Source organism: Lissotriton helveticus, chromosome 3_1, assembly GCF_964261635.1.
Source record: "Lissotriton helveticus chromosome 3_1, aLisHel1.1, whole genome shotgun sequence".
Lineage (NCBI taxonomy): Eukaryota > Metazoa > Chordata > Amphibia > Caudata > Salamandridae > Lissotriton > Lissotriton helveticus.
Window position 1 is genome coordinate 237056984 of NC_136061.1, and position 19373 is coordinate 237076356.

General features: G+C 51.3%; 1 protein-coding gene across 2 annotated transcripts in view; it reads right to left on the reverse strand.

The window, feature by feature from the left end:
* Nucleotides 1–2041: 2041 nt before the first annotated feature.
* RABEP1 (rabaptin, RAB GTPase binding effector protein 1) overlaps nt 2042–19373 on the reverse strand; it is a 919122-nt gene continuing 901790 nt past the window's right edge. For both annotated transcript variants that reach the window (XM_078679701.1, XM_078679700.1), the window contains 2 exons: nt 18913–19029; nt 2042–2953 (listed from right to left, as the gene is read on the reverse strand). In XM_078679701.1, coding sequence (XP_078535827.1) covers nt 2852–2953; nt 18913–19029 — 219 coding nt within the window. In that variant the 3' untranslated portion in view covers nt 2042–2851. The remainder of the gene's footprint in view (nt 2954–18912; nt 19030–19373) is intronic.

Consider the following 19373-nt stretch of genomic DNA (forward strand, 5'->3'; position numbering starts at 1 on the left):
GAAGACGCCACCGGGACAGGGGCAGCGGGCTGCTCCGCGGGTGGCGCGGTCGCCTTGGCCAGGAATGCATCCCTGAGCCGCTCAAAGGCGCCTCTATCCACCCCCTGGGCACCCTCCGACGGCCCTTCCCTGCAAGGCTTCTTTGGAGCTGGGGGACCCTCCCCCGAAGTGCCTGGGAGATCAGCGCGAGCCAGCTTGGCACACTCCTCTACAATACGCGCTGAAAGGCGGTCCTCCATAGGGCCAACCACCTCCGTTACACACCTATAAATAGAACTATCAACCGCCTGATAGAACTCATCATCATTGAGATAAGACTGGGAATCGTCATAGTACTCCTCTTCCATGATCAACGGCCCTGAGAGACAGTGCCCCGCACCTGACCAAGAGGACACCTAAAGGAGCACCAAACACAGCCCCAGCAAAATGGGGGTCAAGAAATATTGCTACAGACCGAAGGACTGCAAAGGGTTATGGGCGGTAGAGACTGACCGCAATTAGGGCGCACTCCAGCCCCACACAGCGCGCTGACCCACCACAAGGGACCAGGTCTGCCCCCCCAAGGCGCGCTACCACACCAGGAGTCAAGAGTGCATCAGCCGGCACCACCGGCATAAAACGCGGTAAAACCGCAGTACCGACCCTCAACAGGGCGTAGCAGTGCACAAAAGCACTGAATCAGGATTACAGACCCAGCCAGAACCGGGCGTACATGAGGGGGCAAGAGGACAAGGCTCCGCGATCGTTGGTCCCCTCAGCGCGGCTCCTCTGAGGAGAAAACCGCGCCGAAGACCAACGAGACGCCGCAGCGCCCTCTGGCGGCCGATACACGCCGCGCACCACACCGGGATAAAGTCGCGAAAGGAGCGGAAAACCCGCTCCCGCGACGTCTTTGGGGCTCTGCAAGAGAGAACTGCCGCAGCGCTCGCACAAGCCCCAAAATAACAATAGAAAACCCCAACTGTGAGGCTAAAACCACATCACACACAAGAGCAAGAAAAAAACACTTAACTGGCTGCGAGAGCAGCGAAGAAAGAGGAAGGACTCAGAGAGGGGACTTCCTATCTGTGGATAATGGACACTGTGGAAGGACTATCTTCGTTGGTTTACAAGTTGGAGTGCTGGGACTTGTGGTTTACAGTCTTAGACATTTTGCTCTATTTCATACCTTGTGGATTTTTTCTCAAGTTTCTTGATGTAATACGATGTTTGGTTCCAATAAGAGCTTTTCTTGGGCTGCTGTGTGTTGTGTATTTAATAAATGGCGGAGAAAGAAAAGCATAATCCGAGCCTCCGGTCCTGCCATAGAATTCTGTAAAATCCAACAAATATTGGGAACACAGGTATGGATCCATGTGCAAGAGCATGGGATAAGAGGGACTGACATCAATGCATGAGGTGGAGCCGATGTGTATTTCTGTGTCATCATTTTCGAAGAAGGGATGAAGTCATGATATAGGCCAATGGTGCCACCTACTAGTGCGCAGGCTCCGATCTGGTGCCGGAGGAGATCTAACAGGAATACTGAACCACTAATTAAACAATGCATATTTTCCTTAGAGGCAGTACTCTGATGGGTAGACATTTCGGCTTGAAATGTTTAGGAAACATTATAGGACCCTTATTTTGTTAGTTTCCTTGTGATCTTATGGTTAATGATAGGCATAATGACCCCTTCTTTTACGCCCAGTGGAGGTTAAGGGTCATGTTAATCTTCCTTGCTAAGTGATCTAATGGGAGATCTGGAAATTGCTTGCGAGCATAGGGAAAGAGCTGCTTTGTAAGGACTAAATTATGTACTCCTATATGTATCCACGGAGCTGCTGTTAATCATGTGAATTTTCCACTAGCTTAGAAGCAACACCACTTCGGGTAGATATAAGATGAACTTCCAAAATCCCCGTTACACGAACAGGCGGTGTTAGTATCCCAAGCCCCTCTTGCTCAACTGATATCCAGTATGGCAATGTTGAGACCTAGCGGATGAGTTTTTCAGTTGATCTAGCATTTGCAGCTTAAGCAGTGACCACATTTACCACTGTTGAAGAATTACAGTTTACTAAACAAACCATCATAATATTCTTCATTAACAGCCAAAAACATAAAGTGTGCCGTTTTTACAGTATATACAAACACATACCGTACAATTTCAAAACACTGATTCATATTAATATCTAAATACAAAAAATGTGTGAATATTTTAACTTCAATCATAATTATATGTCCTTTCTTAGATTAGTTTACATGGGCTGCTTTGATGAATAAATAATACAACCCAGAGAAGTATTAAGATGGCTCCCAGAAATGTCCAAGGCAAGACAGCCATGCAATATCTCTTAACTACAGCCAGAAATAAGATTGATGGCTTGTTAATATGTTCAGATTATTTTAATATAAAATATTCGTACAGTATACTACACATGGCTTTGACTGACCGCTGGCTAAACACAGTACAACTAACTTAAACCAAACAGGTACATTAACCACATCTCTTGTTTAACAGAGATATTCTGTTAGCAGCAGCTGAAAGATATCCGATTACGAATGGATATATTTGAAGAAGCTGGCCAAATAAACGCGCAAGCTTCAATAGGAGAGAGACAGTTTTCAGACAGAGGACATTCCACCTTTAGTGTTCCCTTCAGGAAGGGGTTCCACACCGCAGCAATCAGACTCCCCTCACTACAAATTCTACGCTTCTCGCCGCCCTTCCATCTAGCCTAATAGTCGTTGATCCCTTTATGCATCTTGCAGCATTTACTCTTTCAGTTAGAGTTAAATAATAGTTAATATTGTGCTAAAGATGAGAGTTAAAAACCCCGAACAGTTCTTGAGGGCTGCGGCTAGGGTGTCATGTTTCAGGCAGATGATTAATGTCAGTCAGGTTTGTGTCATTCAAAATCACACGTATTCTCTCTAAGGAATCTGCTTGTCGGATCTTCTCCAACTGCACCTGCAAGTGAAAAGAAGACACAGTAAGTGCTCGGGAACGCCACATGGAAACAGATATTACGTATATATAAGTATTTAGTAACGCACAGGGCATAGATGTGCTGAAAAGGGTCCACCCACTCAACTAATATCAATTTCTTACAAATGCATTGTGCATGTTTGCTATGGTGTTAATTAACTTTGCAAATAAAGAGGTTACAGAGACACCTTTTGTAGGAGACTGGCTTAGTATATGGTGCACACTTATTTAAGTGAAGCTCCCTGTACTACTCCAGGTGACCCTTACTGTAATTTTAGTGGTCTTAGACAACCATAGAAAGCTCCTTAATTGGTAGCCGTGGAGAGCAGCCTCCAGGCTTAGTCCAGAAGGAGTGTTAAGCAGCTTGTTTTACCAGAACTAATCATATGGTGTAGGTAAAACGAAAAAGAACCACACAGTGTAGTTATAAAAATAAATATATTTATTATACACACACTCACTAACACATTGGTATATCTCCTACCCGGAGATATCAACACCATACACACAATATTTCAAATGTGAAACATGTAATTGAGCCCAAATACACAGTGGTCTCCAGGGGGTGACCAAACCATATACTAAAGAAGTGAAATGCGAACTGCGACCAAAGTTGGGACTTGGAACAGAAGACTCAGAAGACCTGGGAACACACCCCAGGTAAGTACTCAGGAACTCCACGGAGGCTGTGTGCAGAGTGGAAACACAGCCACGTACTCAATGCAAGTCAATGGGAAGGTCACAGTTGCAGTTTTTAAGAAGAAGGACCCTTCCCAGTAGACCCTGAAGAAACCATGTGGAATACTGAAGGTTGGAGAGTCACCCCGACCTTGGATACCCCAGGAACCAGGATACCAACAACAACCATAGGTGCGAAGTGAGGTCAGAAACCGCTGTAGACCACAATGGAGGACTTCAGGAAAGATGCCGCTGGCGAAGAAGGTGAAAGCGTCAGGTGGAATATAAGGATGGATTCTTGAAGAAGAGTACCTGCAAGCAGAGGGGACAGAGTCTATGCCACCCGGGGGTGACCAGGAGGCACGGAAGACTGATGACCTCAGATGAAGGAAGATGCAGGAGTGATGAAGGTGACTGTGTCGCTGCAGCTGTGAGGACCAGACAATACTGTGGAAGACTAGGAGTCGTTTACGAGCTGTCCCATGTCGGGAGTCAAGAACCAGGGGGTCGGTGTCCAACTGGAGCACCAACAAGCCTAGGCAGCAGCAACAGACGTGGTAAACGAAAAAGAAGCAATGTTGGGATCAGCAAGGTCCAAGGGACTCACCAATTGCAGGAGAGTCAGAGCAGGCCCCTAGCAAGCAGTGAAGCCCACTGGAGCTAAAGAAGACTCTTTAGAGGACCCACAGGCCGAAGGAACAGGAGTCGCAAGAGGACACGGAGCAGCTCACCAAAGATGCATGCCCACGGTGCAGAGGATGCTATGAGGACAAAGACCTTGGTAGGAAGAGCTGCTGGAGGCTGGAGCTCCTTCTAGCCTGAAGATCTCTGGAGAACAGAGCCAAAAAGCCTTGGCAACAGCAAGTCGACGCAGTGCACAGGGGAGCTGTTCCAGCGGTTCCGATGAGGGATACTGGCCTCAAACTTGCTGAGATGACAGTGCAGGCCTCAAGGGAGTTGCAGAACCACCACCTGTGTTGCTGAGCCTTTCGGGGTCCGTAGGACGTTAGGAGCAGCAGACCGGCCAGTTTGGTTGCAGTGCCTGCTAACACAGGGGAGTGACTCCTTCACTTCAAGGGAGATTCCTTTGGGTGTCTTTGATTGCCCACAGGCCTGGTGATGAACCTGAATGAAGCACAGACACAGACGATGAAGAAGACTGGCAGGATGACGAGACCAGGAGCAGCAGGAGTCTTCATTGGTGCAGTCACAGTTGCTAGGCGAAGTCAAACAAAGTCCAAAGTGCCCAGATGGTAGAAGTTGAAGTGGTTTCAGGTTTGAATCTTGTCCCACGATGACTCTGAAGAGCCACCCACAGGTAAGCCCTTAAGAACCCCAGCGAAAGGGTTGGGACGATTCAAGGTTCCCTCCCAGAGGAGGGGCTGGACAGAGGGGAGGATACTCCCATTTCCTTTGTCTAGTTTCCCGCCAGAGTGGGAGCCTAAGGCTCCATAAACTGGTTCCAACTGTAGTATGCAAGCAGGGCACCAAATGTGTCCCTCAAAGCAGTCTGGTGGCACTAGCAAGCGGCTCCACCCCAGCCTAATACACCAAGTCCTGTCTGGGGAGGTGGTCACATCTCCCTGCAACAGGAAACCTATCGTTCTACCTTCCCCTGCTCAAGCTTGGCTCAGCGGCAGGAAGGCAGAATTGGGTCTGTGGTCGGCAGCAGCACTGGCTTGCTGTTAGACCCTGAAAGACTGGACTGGGAATACAGGGGGGCAACCCAGGGGAGCCCCCAGTACATGGGATCCTATATCAAACACTGGAATCTATGTTGGGGTAGGATTCCAACATGTTTCATACCAAACATGACCAGTTTCATGCAGCCAATATATAGTTGGACATCTTGTGATTGACTTGATGTCCACAATATGTATTAAATGGCTGACCGCACATACAAAGTCTGGGGAATCTACTTCGGGGTTTGTAGGGGGTGTCCTGCTCATGCAGGGCCCCTCACACTTAATACCTAGCATCCTGCCTTCAGGGTTGAAAGGCCTATCGTAGAGTTGACTTATAGGTTTTAAGTGCAGTGACCGTCAGATATAAGAAAACGTACATCTGTTGTAAGTGGTGCTAACACCAACTTATAGAAGGTCAAAACCCTATCTAGTTGCTGTCTGCTAACAACAACTTACACAGGCTGCAATGGCATGCCTGTAGTCACAGTTTGAGTGGTCTCTCATGGGTGGAACAATACATGCCGCAGCCCATGAGAGGCCCCCGGTGTACATATGCCCTGGGTACCTTAGTACCATATACTAAGGACTTAGAAGGGAACACCATTAGCCAATTGGGAAGGTACCAAAGTACTTACCATTGTCAAATTTAGGAAAGAAGCACAGTGACTGGGGCCGTGAATAGCAGTATCCCAGTCAGACTAGTCGGAAAACAGTATAACACCAGCAAAAAGTGGTGGTAACCATGAAAGCAGATCTAACTTTCCTACATCTGTCTTGAACAAGTTACTTACCTCCGGTAACAATGTATCTGTAAGAACCATATGTAGTTATAGATTCCTTACCCTTAGAATTACCCCCAGGCGTCAGACTGGATCCAGAGAATGTTTTCGTAGCATTACCCCTTTGCGTCAATAGGTGGCGCCAGTCAACTCTGCGCCCGTTGTTGGAGTTGTGGTTGCCGGGATGACTTTGCGGTGTCTACTTAGACGCGCCCCCTCCGAGCTGACATCAGTTCTGACGGGAAACGGCCACTACAACGCGGCCGTTTCCACGTATGCATTACAAAGCATGCGTGGTTACCCCGAATAGCCTTTACCACGCATACCTTTACTACGAGATACGTAGTAAAGGCATGTGTGCTAAAGGTAAAATTAAAAAAGAGGGGTTGGGGGGGGTCTACCCCCCTCTCCCCCAAAAAACCTTGCAATTTAAAAAGGTGGGTTCTCCCCCCCGCCCCCCAAAAAAACGCACCTGTTTCCGTCGCAATTTGGAGGCAATCGGCGTTGTTAGAGGAAACGGAAAGACACTTCTGCTTCTTCTTTAGAACGTGCGAAGCAGATCGGAGGAGATTAGAGAGGAAAGGACAGAGAGGTAGGGGGGATTTTAGTTTAAGAAATTACAAATGTAAGGGATGAGGGGGATAAGTAGCAAAGAGGTAAATGTATAGGGTTCAGGGGAGGGGAATTTGAAAAACGGTTTCAGAGATCACCTTTACCAAGAATATGCCATTAACATGCATGGTTTTACAACGACAATCGTTGTATAAATATGCATGGTTAAGGCATTTTCGTGGTAAAGGTTATGCGTGGTGGTGGCATTCGCATTGTAATGCATGCCTGGTGAAGGCATGCATTGCAACGGAATGCGTTGTAACATCATACAACCCGTTCTGTCACGACTTTCCACGCCAGAAGTGCAGAGCCATGCAAGACACTGATCAATGGTGCACATAACTACGGCCCTGTAGGGGAGTTCCTATCCCTAGAAGTCAGTTCGCAGAACGGGGAGGATGGGTGGGGCGGTAAGGAATCTATAACTACATATGTCTCTTACAGATAAACCGTTACCGAAGGTAAGTAACTTGTTCATCTCAAAGAGACTGTAGTTATAGATTCCCTACCTTTAGAATTGATCCCCAGTCATGCCATCCCCAGAGCTAGGTCTGCAAACCACCCGCATAGCTAGGGGGGGGGCGAGGGGGGCGGTCCGCCCCAGGCAGCACAATTTTGGAGGCGGCAGGCACATTTGTGGCGGTTGTTGCTGAGCAGCCAGTGCTCGCACGTATTTTTGAAAATAAAATGCAACTTAAACCTGCACCGCCTAGCTTAGTGGTGGTGCGGTGCTGGTGCGCCGTAATGCTTATGTGATTCCCAGGGCCGTCAATCTTGCATCGCAAAGTCACTACCAATGACGGCACTGGGAATCTTTGTTTGGCCAACCCACGCGCTACTACAGTGACTCCTCGAGTCGACTCGAGAGTCACTGCTTTCACTTTCGTTCAGTTGGGCAGCAGCTGAACTCGGAAATGGCTCACTGCTTCACATGCGCCCGATGACCCAGCCTGTCCCACCACCATGATTACCCGTGGAACTGAGCCTGCCAGCTAGAGCGAGCCTGATGTGGGCAGCCGGATACTACAGGGAGAGAGAGGCAAGGCAGGCGGCCGGCAACTCATGAAATGGAGCTGCTCTCGAGATGGCCACAGCTACAATTTCCTTCAAGTAAGTGTGTGCTTGAAGGTAAAGAGGGGCATAAAATAAGAGTCCTTGCTGGCAATAGTGCATAGCTATTCCGTCATGAGACTACTCCGGGATAGTACCCACTGTTTAAAATGGAGAACATGGGAAGATGAGAGTATGCCTAAGAATCCATAACGCCGGTGGAAGAACGCAGTGCATTACAGACATTGGAGTTGAAAGGCAGAAAACATGGATATTCATGTATTAATTGTGATTAAACGGCTTATTAATGATAATCACCATGGTTGTTTAGTACACGACTGTAATATTTAGTTAAAAGTTTTACCAGTGAATTGTATTCTGGGAAACTGAGTTTGTCTAATGAGTATGAAGGTGTAACGGCGGGAAACATTGAGCATCGGGCCAATCGGGAGAAAGGAGGGAAGGGTAGATGAGTTGTTAAGATGCAGGAAGAATGAGGCAGTCATCACGGTTTGGAACGAGTGTGGAAATGCAAAGCTGTTAGAACGCACGGCAGGTACGGGAAAATCTGAAACGTTGTTTGTAATGAAAAGGAACACACCGAGAGGGGGAAATATGGGTTCGTGCTAGAGTCATAGTGGAATAAATAAAATGAGTTGAAAGTGAAAAGTTCAGAGAGGCAGTAATGCGAAGGGCTCAGGACGTTTGTATAAACAGTAGGTAACCTAGATGTTTCAGAAAGAGTGGGTTGTGGGTGTGGACCGGGAATGATGACACATGGGGAATTGAGCGATAGTCGTACATGAAGGGAGGGAGGAAGAAAAGATGGTTGGGATATATGTGGATGAACGAATTGGTGCACTTTGCAAGCAGCCTGAGAAGGGCAGACCCTTGATAAAAGAAAGTGTCACTCCTAGTCCTTGAAATGTCACTCATTATTACACTGAAATCCTGATAATGTCACACATAGAAAGCTGAAACCTTGGCAGCTATGACACTGACAGCCTAAATAAGGTAAGTGAAAATTAATTACATTTGAATTATTCCTCTGTTCTATACAGCAGCAGTAGGAACTTAACTTAAGGGCGGCTGTCAGTTTAAGGTATCACTGGATATGGGTGACACTGACAGTTGGAAGGATCTCTAGTTTTGACCTGGGGGCCACAGGTGGGTCGGTGGTGGTGCTTTTCAAAGGAGTCTCGAATGACTGCTGGACTGCAGTGCTGGCTGACACCACACGAAGTTACCCAGAGGCAAGGGCGCGGGCAGGCCTTTTTGGAATGCATGTGGTGGATGAGAAAACATGAAACTGCCTGCACTGTTGGGAAAAATATGTAAATTGTATTTTTTTACGCTATGGACTTTCCTACAGCTCCATTATGTGGGGGGGACTAACCTAGTTAGTCAGTTTGCAAGTAACATCATAGTCTGTGCCATCACAGCCTGTGATGTCACAATGCATGACCTCACACGTGGCATCACAGTAAGTGACATCACATATCATGAGGGCATTTGAGCGTATTATGAGATTTAACAAATTAGATTTCGCTTTGGGGTTGTGCTAAAAAAAGTGGCGCAATCCTGATGCCTCAACTAATTTTACACATTTTCTAAAAGCCTGCCTCAAAGAAATTGGCAGCAAGGAGAAGCATGTTGGTTGATCTTTTATGCTTAATTGTTTGCAAAGTCTCCGTTTTGTAATATTTTTAGGGGGAAAGACATCTGCTGCAGAGGTGCCCATTATATATCATGGAATAATAATTGGTGAGCTCACCCAGGTGGTTAAAGTATTTCTTGGAGAGATTTCTGTTTTGTGTACTCCCAGATCTGACTCGAAGTAGTATAGAAGGTTAATGTGCTTGCAAAGGACATCATGTAATATGCAAGTGATAGAATGTTTTTTTTATGTAGCAAGGTATGTGGGTTACTGCTTTGAACACAGATCCTTTCGTTACTTGCAGCTCATAATTAGATAGTAAGCCTTTTACTATTGCACAGTGAGCTATGTAGGATATGTGACTGCTGCACCTTTTAACCCTCACTGACTCATGCAATACATCTTGTACACTGATTTACACACTTGCATGAAAATAGTGCTATTTAAATTGTGTGTAAATACTGGGACAGACCAACACATATGACATTCTTACAGTTCATGCACTTACATAAAGGGACCTAATAAAGTCAAACGCATGCCTCTCTTAAGCACCTGTGAAGAGATAACAAGCTGTGTGCTTTTGTTTCCCTCTGTTGCATTTACATTGTGTAAGGTTCCAGGCCACTCCATCAAAAGGAGGCCTAATGGCCCCTTAACTCTACCTTTATCTCTGGCCCAGCTGGAGGTGAACATAAAAAAGCCCCCCCTCGCTTCCAGCACGTTGCTGATGGGAATGAAAAGCAGACAATGTGCAGGTGCTGCTGAACGTATCCAGGAGTCAGAAAATGACACCGGGACACGTTCAGCATATTTCTGTGTGGCCCAACTTCTTGGCAGGGTGGACTGCGTTCACACTGTGAAAATTGTGGGTGGACCCACACAGCACCTCCGCTCCGACCTTTGCTTTCACCTGCAGTGGAGTAAGGAGTGGCGTAACTTGAACCCTGCCAATCCACCCCGCTGCTCGCTGTCCTTTTTCCCCAGCCCCCCGTCCAGGGGCGGCAATCTGAGGGATAGCCCCGGGCGCCAGAAGCTCTAGCTACGCCCTTGCGCAAACTAAAATCACACCAGCAAGTCCTGGAGAACAGAATAGCCGAAAAAGCGGTCTCTCTGGACTTGGCTGTCCAGACAGTAATGTTTTGTGAACGTATGCAGGCATAACCAAATGGCTGCCTGGCAGATGTCAATCAGCAGAACTCCAAGCACAAAGCAGTAGTGTCTGCCGTCGCCCTGGTGGAGTGGGCGCGCAGTCCTACTGGAGGTTCCTTTTTTGCCAAAGAATAGCAGATTTTGATGCATAGGACAACCCATCGAGGAATGGTACGTTTGCACACGGCTCGACCTTCCTTACCGCCCACATAACCCATGTAGAGTTGATCGTCCACCCGGAAATCTTTAGTGTGGTCAAGGTGGAAGGACAGCGCACATTTTGGGTCCAGGTGGTGGAGTCTCTCCTATTTGGAAGGCTGCGGAGGGAGGAAGAAGGTGGGCAATGTGATGGTCTGACCTATGTGGAAAGATGTACCACCTTGGATAGAAAAGAGGGCCTAGTGCGAAGGACCACTTTGTCCGAATGAACAGCAAGAAAGGAAGGCTTGAAGAATAGAGCCTGAAGCTCACTCACGCTGCGGGCAGAGGTGATGGCAAGCAGAAAAGCAGTCTTTGAAGTCAGAAGACAAAGAGGACAATTATGTAGTGGCTCGAAGGGAGCACACATAAGATAAGTTAGGACAAGATTCAAGTCCCATTGGTGCATTACGAAAGAAGGAGGAAACCGATGAGTAATGCCCTTCAGAAATCTATTTACAATTTCGGACTTGAAAAGAGAAGGCTGATCAGGAAGGCAGAGAAAAGCTGAAATGGCCAAAAGATCGCCTTTAAGGGTGCCCAGAGCAGAGCCCTGCTGGGCCGAAGAAGAATGAAGAGGAGAACCTCTTAAAGAGGGGCGGAAATGGGATCCACAGCCTTTGCTGTGCACCATGCCACAGATTTGTTCTTTCTAGATGCAAATACCATTTTAGTTGAGGGCCGCCTTGCCGCCAAGATAACGTTCCAGACTTTGGGAGGAAGGTCGAAAGCTGTCAACTGTCGCTGCTCAATCTCCACGCAAGGAGGTTGAGGCTGGACAGGTTCGGTGAAGGACAGTCCCCTGCTGCTGCGACAGAACATCCTCCCGAAGAGGCAGTATGATCGGGGTAGCAGACTTTTCGTGCCCAGTCCAGAGCCACAAGAATGACTTCGGCCCGGTCGCGCTTGATCTTCTTCAGCACTCTGGGTAGAAGTGATACAGGTGGAAAGCATACAGGAGGCCGCAACTCCACTCGCGACGAAAAATTTTGCCGAGCCAGTGCCGCCTTGTAAACTCCAACGCGCAGAACTGCTGACAATGCAGTTCTCTTTTCGGTGGTGAACAGATCTAACCAAGGCTCTGCCCACTGCTGAAAGAGACCTTGCACCACCTCCAAGTGAAGACGCCATTTGTGATCCATCATGCACAGTGGCTGAGTTTGTCCGCCCTGGCGTTCAGGGAGCCTGCCAGGTGTTGAACCACCTGATGTTCCAGCCATGTCCAAAGGTGAACGGCCTCTTGACATAAGGTCCACGACCCCACCCCGTCCTGTTTGTTGCAGTACCACATGGCGGTGGGGTTGCCCGTGAACACCTGCACTACGCTTCTTTTGAGAGAAGGAAAGAATGCCTTCAGTGCAAGACAGATCACCCGAAAGTCCACAAGGTTGATGTGGAGCCCAGACTCTGCCGGAGACCATAGACCCCGGATGTCCGCCTCTCCCATGTGGCAGCCCCATCTCAGGAGTGATGCATCTGTCACCACTATGAACTCTGGTTGGGGAAGGGAGAGGGATCTGCTGTTGACTCAATCCTGGTTCGAGAGCCACCACTGCAACTAATGTGCAGTCCCCTCCGAGATCTGGATGACATCGGAATGATTCACCTGATGCTGTGCCCACTGGAACTTCAGGTCCCACTGAAGAGCCCACATATGCCATCTGGCATAATCCACCAGCAGGATGCAGGAGGCCATGAGGCCCAGCAGCCTCAGGGTAATTGTCACCGAAATCCGGGATAAAGGCTGAAACATCGATATCATAGCCCAAATATCTGAGGATAAGCCCGAAACTGCGCTGTATCCAGAACTGCCCTGATGTAAAGGAGCTTCTGAGAGGGAATCAGGTGAGACTTCGGCACGTTGATAGGGAACCCCAGCGAATGCACGAAGTCCGCCGTAGCTTGGACATGGGAGTCGCAGCCTGGGGCGAGCCCGCCATCAACAGGCAGTCGTCAGTATAGGGGAAGACTGGAACCCCTGCTCTGCCCAGATGAGCTGCAACCACCACCATCACTTTTGTGAACACCCGAGGGGTAATGGAAAGGCCAAAAGGGAGCACAGTAAACTGAAAATGCTTGTGTAGGTGACGCCTGTGGGCTGGCAGGACGGGGATGTGGAAATAGGCGTCCTGCAAGTCCAACGCTACCATCCAGTCTCTAAAATCGAGGGCAGATAGGACCTGAGCCAACGTGAGCATTTTGAACTTCTCCTTCCGGAGAAAGCGGTTGAGGGCCCCGAGGTCTAAGATAGGACGCAGACCTTTGTCCATCTTGGGTACCAGAAAGTAGTGGGAATAGCAACCACGACCTACTTCTGGCAGAGTAACCCGTTCAATAGCTCCCTTGGCATAAGAGAGCTGCAATTTCCTGGCAGAGAAGGGCCAAGTGATCTTCGGACATGCAATGGAATGCTGGTGGCATGGAGGGAAGGGTAGTCTCGAAGGGGAGGGAGTAGCTCCTTTGGACTATCTGCAAAACCCACCTGTCTGACGTGATGTTTTGCCAGTGGGGGAGATGATGGCATACCCTGCCACCCACTAGCCTCTGTTTGCCCTGAAAGGTCGGATTAGGAAGGTTTGGAAGCTGCTGCGGATGAGTATGGGTGGACCTGCCCACCCGCTGGCCCCCAGACCTGTGTCCCTGGGTCCCGCATCTGCGCCCACGCATTGACTGGGTAGCTTGCATGGCCCTGTGGCTCAATTGGGTGGAACGTGGTGGGGCACCCCTCCGTAGCCACGAAAGGGTCGAAAGACAGACTGCGTGGTTTGAGAGGTTGCCGCGAGGCCCAAGGATCTGGCGTAGCCCTAGAATACTTGATGAGCTTGAGTGCACAGAACAGGCGACTGCCATCAAAGGGCTCACCTCCCCCACGCCGCTGCCCTCCGCATCTTCCTCGGGCTCGCCTTCTGCCCGCAGCTTGCCGCCTCTGCCCCCGCTCCTCACCGGCCCCGCTGCCCCGGTCACCTCCGTGCTTCCCGCCGCCGCTGACCCGGAGCTCCGCCTCCCCTCCTCTCCCATTGGTCCTCCCGCCCGACCCTCCCTCACGGCTCCTACTTATGACGCCCCCTCAGCGACCGCGCAGCGGACGCGCGCAGCGGGAGCACCGAATGAGCGCCGAAGGTGCGCCAAAGGTAAGCCCGTCTGCGCCCGTCCGCGCCTGTACCGCGCCCAGCGCTAGGACCCCTGGCCCCCGCAGACCCCAGCCCACCCGCCGGACCTACGACGCCACCGAACTCTACGCACTCAACGCCGGAAGAACACCGGGATGCTACCAAGCCACCCCGAGACGCACCCACGGACCCTTCTGCTGCAACTCCTGCAAGTTCACCTGCATCCAGACCTCCACTACACCAGCACCGACCAAGACCAAGACGAGCAACAGCAACAGCCACCTGAAATGCATCTTGCTCAACACCCGCTCCGTCCACAGACACGCCATCTAGATTTGGAACCTGCTCGACTCCACAGCCCCAGACGTCGCCTTCTTCACGGAACCCTGGATGAACGCCTCTTCAGCGCCCGACATCGCCATCGCCATCCCAGACGGCTACAAGATCATCCGAAGGGACCGCATCAACAACACAGGAGGAGGCATCGCCATCATCCACAGGAACACCATCCGCATTAAGACCAACACCGACGACACCCTCGCACCCGCCGAGCACCTTCACTTCCAGGTCCACATCAACCCCAAGACCACCCTCAGAGGCACCCTCATCTACAGACCCCGGGACCACGCACACAATTCAGCGAGGACATCGCCGACTTCATCACCCCGCACGCCCTTCCCTCCGCTGACTACATCCTCCTCGGGGACCTCAACTTCCACCTGGAGAACAACAACGACCGCAACACCACCACCCTGCTGGACAACCTCGCAAACCTGGGACTCAAGCAGCTGGTGACCACCCCCACCCACTACGCCGGACACACACTCGACCCCGTCTTCTCATCCAGCAAGGACATCGCCTTCAGCCACGCCACCGGACTCCACTGGACGGACCACAGCTGCGTCCACTTCAGCTTCAGAAGGACCACGATCCACCACCACCAGCAACAGGTTGCACGCAGAAGCTGGAACAAGATCACAGCCGACCAACTCGCGACCTCCCTGAGCATGAACCCCCCCACCAGCACACCGAACCCAAGCCAGGCGGCCACCAACCTCACCAAGTGGATCAGCGACTGCGCAGACGACCTCGCCCCCCTGAGGACCCCGCCTAGCAGACCCGGCAGCAAGAAAGCCCCATGGATCACCGACGAACTCAAGAACTCCAAGAAGAACTGCCGAGCCCTCGAGAGAACCTGGCCAGAGACCCAACTCCGGACAACATGGCGGCCCTCAAGCTCGCCACCCGAAAGCACCACCAACTCATCCGCGCCACCAAGAAAACCGCATTCAAGGAACGACTGGACAACAACGCACACAACAGCAAGGAACTCTTCAACATCGTCAAAGAGCTCTCCAACCCCAACGCCGGAAACAACGACATCACCCCTTCGCAAGACCTCTGCAACTCCCTCGCCTCCTACTTACACAACAAGATCGCGGACATACACAACAGCTTCAGCACTCAACCGATGCACGCCACGACCGAACCCCCGCCCCAAACCACCACCCTCCGCGCCTGGACTCCGATCAACACCGAAGACACCATCCGCACGATGAACTCCATCCACTCCGGATCTCCGACCGACCCCTGCCCTCACCACGTCTTCAACAAGGCCGACGCTGTCATCGCACCCCACCTGCGGGACATCATCAACACCTCCTTCAACACCGCTACCTTCCCGGAGAGCTGGAAGCACGCCGAACTCAGCGCCCTACTCAAGAAGCCATCAGCCGACCCCACCGACCTCAAGAACTACCGCCCCATCTCGCTGCTCCAGTTTCCGGCTAAAGTCATCGAGAAGACCGTCAACAAGCAGCTGGCCACCTTCCTCGAGACGAACGGATCCCTCGACCCCTCGCAGTCTGGCTTCCGGGCAAACCACAGCACCGAGACCGCCCTGATCGCAGCCACCGATGACATCCGTGCCCTGCTCGACAACGGAGAAACAGCGGCCCTCATCCTCCTAGACCTCTCCGCGGCCTTCGACACGGTCTGCCACGTACCCTAATACAGCGCCTCAGCAACGTCGGAGTCCAGGAGAAGGCACTGGAGTGGATCACCTCCTTCCTCGCCGGAAGGACACAGAGAGTCCGCCTCCCTCCGTTCAGATCGGAAGCCACCGAAGTCATCTGCGGCGTCCCTCAGGGCTCCTCGCTCAGTCCAACCCTCTTCAACATCTACATGGGCCCCCTCGCAGACATCGCACGCCAGCACAACCTCAACATCATCTCCTACGCCGACGACACCCAGCTGATCCTCTCCCTCACCAACGACCCCGCCACCGCCAGAGACAACCTACACGAAGGGATGAAAGAGGTGGCCGAATGGATGAAGAACAGCCGCCTGAAACTGAACTCGGACAAGACGGAAGTCCTCATCCTGGGATCCTCACCCTCCGCCTGGGACGACTCCTGGTGGCCCCCCGCCCTGGGCAGCGCACCCCAACCAACAGACCACGCACGCAACCTGGGCTTCATCCTGGACTCATCCCTCTCTATGACCAGACAAGTCAACGCCGTCTCCTCGCCGTGTTTCAACATCCTGCGCATGCTACGCAAGATCTTCCGGTGGATCCCCACCGAGACCAGGAAGACGGTCACCCAGGCCCTCGTCACCAGCCGTCTGGACTACGGCAACTCCCTCTACGCCGGAACCACCGCCAAGCTCCAGAAGAGACTTCAGCGGATCCAGAACGCCTCAGCACGTCTCATCCTGGACATCCCCCGTCGCAGCCACATCTCCGGACACCTGAGAGACCTGCACTGGCTCCCGGTCAACAAGAGAATCACCTTCCGACTCCTCACCCACGCACACAAAGCCCTACACAACCAAGGCCCGGGATACCTCAACAGCCGCCTCAACTTCTACGCTCCCAAACGCCAGCTTCGATCAAACGGTCACACCCTCGCCGCCGTCCCCGGCATCCGAAGAGCCACCACAGGAGGACGGTCCTTCTCCTACCTCGCCACCAAGACATGGAACTCCCTCCCGACCCACCTCCGCCTGACCCAGGACCACCTCGCCTTCAGGAAGCAACTCAAGACCTGGCTGTTCGAGCAGTAGCGGACCCCCCCTCCCTAGCGCCTTGAGACCCTTTGGGTGAGTAGTGCGCTATATAAATGCTGTGATTGATTGATTGAAAGGGTGGATTGGACAGCCCCGGAAAAACCAGACGTCCTCTACCAGGCGTAGTGCCTCAAGGCTATCAACGCGGAAACCGTCCAGCCCAGAGAGTCGGCGGAATCCAGCCCACACCGGATGGTAAACTTTGCTGCGTTTCTACCCACATCGACTGCGCAGGTGACAACGGCCCGGGCCTCCTCCGGGTACGGTAGCAGCACTTGCGCAACCATATCCCACGCCGTATGGGTATTAAGGCCCAAGAGGCAAACAGTGTTCACCAACTGCAGCTCTAAGCCCCAGAAGGATGTCAGTGAGGGCTTCATTAAAAGGCAGCAAGGGCTCCGAAGAGGACGCTGCCGGCAGAAGCACCTCTGTCAGGAGGTTAGTCTTGACTGCCACCATAGGAAGTTCGAGGCCCAGGGCCATAGCGGCCCTACACAACACCACTGCGTATGAAGCTCTCTCCTCCGAAGCCACGGTAGGGGGTGAGAGCATTCCATGGTCTGGGAGGTATCCAAACCACTGGCATCACCCAACTCCTATCACCAGTCTGGCTCTTCAAGCTGGTCAGCTAAAGGGTCAATAGACCCCTCCCAGTCCTCCAAAACCTCCTCTGGCTGCCACTCAGGGTGATAGGGAACGCCAGGGATGAACAGTGGTACAAAAGCACCCTTTGGTGTCAGTACCGATGCCAGGCGACGTCGGTCCGGTACCGGGTCCAAGTCGGGGGTGAGGCCGGGGTCAACGCCGATTGGTGGCCCAACCAGCGTTGGGGGCATCGTCACTGGAATTGGTGCCAAGGAAGGTACCGTGAGGTCGACCGGTGCTGATCCGGATCCAGGCCTGGGTCCTCGGGGGCCCTCTGGTGCCAGAGCCACCGGCATCGAAGTCTGTGAGGCCGGTAGGCATGCCAGCAGAGTCGGGCTGCCCAAAAATGCTGTGAAGTGCTTCGTAAAAAGCTCAAGCTGGGCAGGGGATGCTCCGGCTCCGAGAAAGGGAGGAAAGCCTGGAGCCGTCCCAAGCCTGGGCTCTGATGACGGAGCGGGAAAGCGACAGCGCCCTGGATCCCGCATTGCGTCGGCCAACAGATGGGGATAAGACGAAGAGCGACAATGCTTCTTTGCCTTTTTCTTGCGCTTCAACTTACCCGAGGAGTGCGAAGACTTTGAGGATGAGGGGTGGTGGCTCAGTGACCTATCCCGAGACCTTCCACTCGACCGAGAACTCGAACGACACGGAGCAGACTGCCGGGCCTCCAAGAGCTTTCGGGATGCTCCTGCAAAGATTTCGGATTTATGGCCCGGCAGTCGGAGCATGACTTCGGGTCGTGGTCGCGCTTCAGGCACCAGAGGCTGACATCAGCTTGTGACAGGAGTCACAGGGCTTGAAGCCAATACGACAAGGCTGGCTGGACAAAAAAGTAGGACTGGTGACCGCGCACAGGAGCGGCGTCTAAGTAGACACCGCGACGTCATCCCGGAGGCCGAGCCGCTGAACGCGGAGTCGACCGACGCCACCTACAGACGCGCAGGGGTACCGCTACAAAAAAATTCACAGGAGCCAGTCTGACGCCTTGTGGGTAATTCTAAAGGTAAGGAATCTATAACTACAGTCTCTTTCAGATATTTCATGCTATCCTCTGAATATACCAACATAGATTGTATAGAAGTTTGTAGTTGCATACAGGGAGATGAGGTTTTTAAAAAAAAAGCCCAGTGCTTGGTACTACATTGAGAATAAATTGCTAAATGTGCGTATTTTGAAATACCTGAAAAGAAAACCATGCTAATGACAGACTTTTATAGAAGCACATCAGTTTGTCAATACAAATAAGTGGGAAAATGTACACAATAAGTTACATCTAATTGTTGAAATAAGCAGAGAAAGTACTTTTTACCTGCAAGGTCTGAGAAAGCTTAACAAAGTCTCTTTGCACTTGTTCACTGACGTCCAGTTCAGTCTGTAACCGCTGAGCTTTATTCCTGTCTTCATGCATAAGCTGTTCCAGACTATTCTGTAAAATCAAACAATGGCAAACATGTTGAGTTCACAGCAACAAAAGTCAAGCCTGTAGTAAAATTTCACAACTATAAGTTGCCAAGTGATGCTTCAGTAATATTGTAGAGCACTTTCTATGGCAGAGTTCATAGCGTCATAAATGACATTGCTGAACCTGATTGTACCCAATTCATAAACATCAGAAAGATGAATGGGTTGGCCAGCTCCACTGAGATTTATGCTCGTGCCTTTCAAGACATGATCAAAAGGCCACATTATCCCCTTGAATTACCTTACCATCACATAAACAACATTTTTCGACTGATTGTGATCTAGCAGATAAACATAGTCAAAGCACCA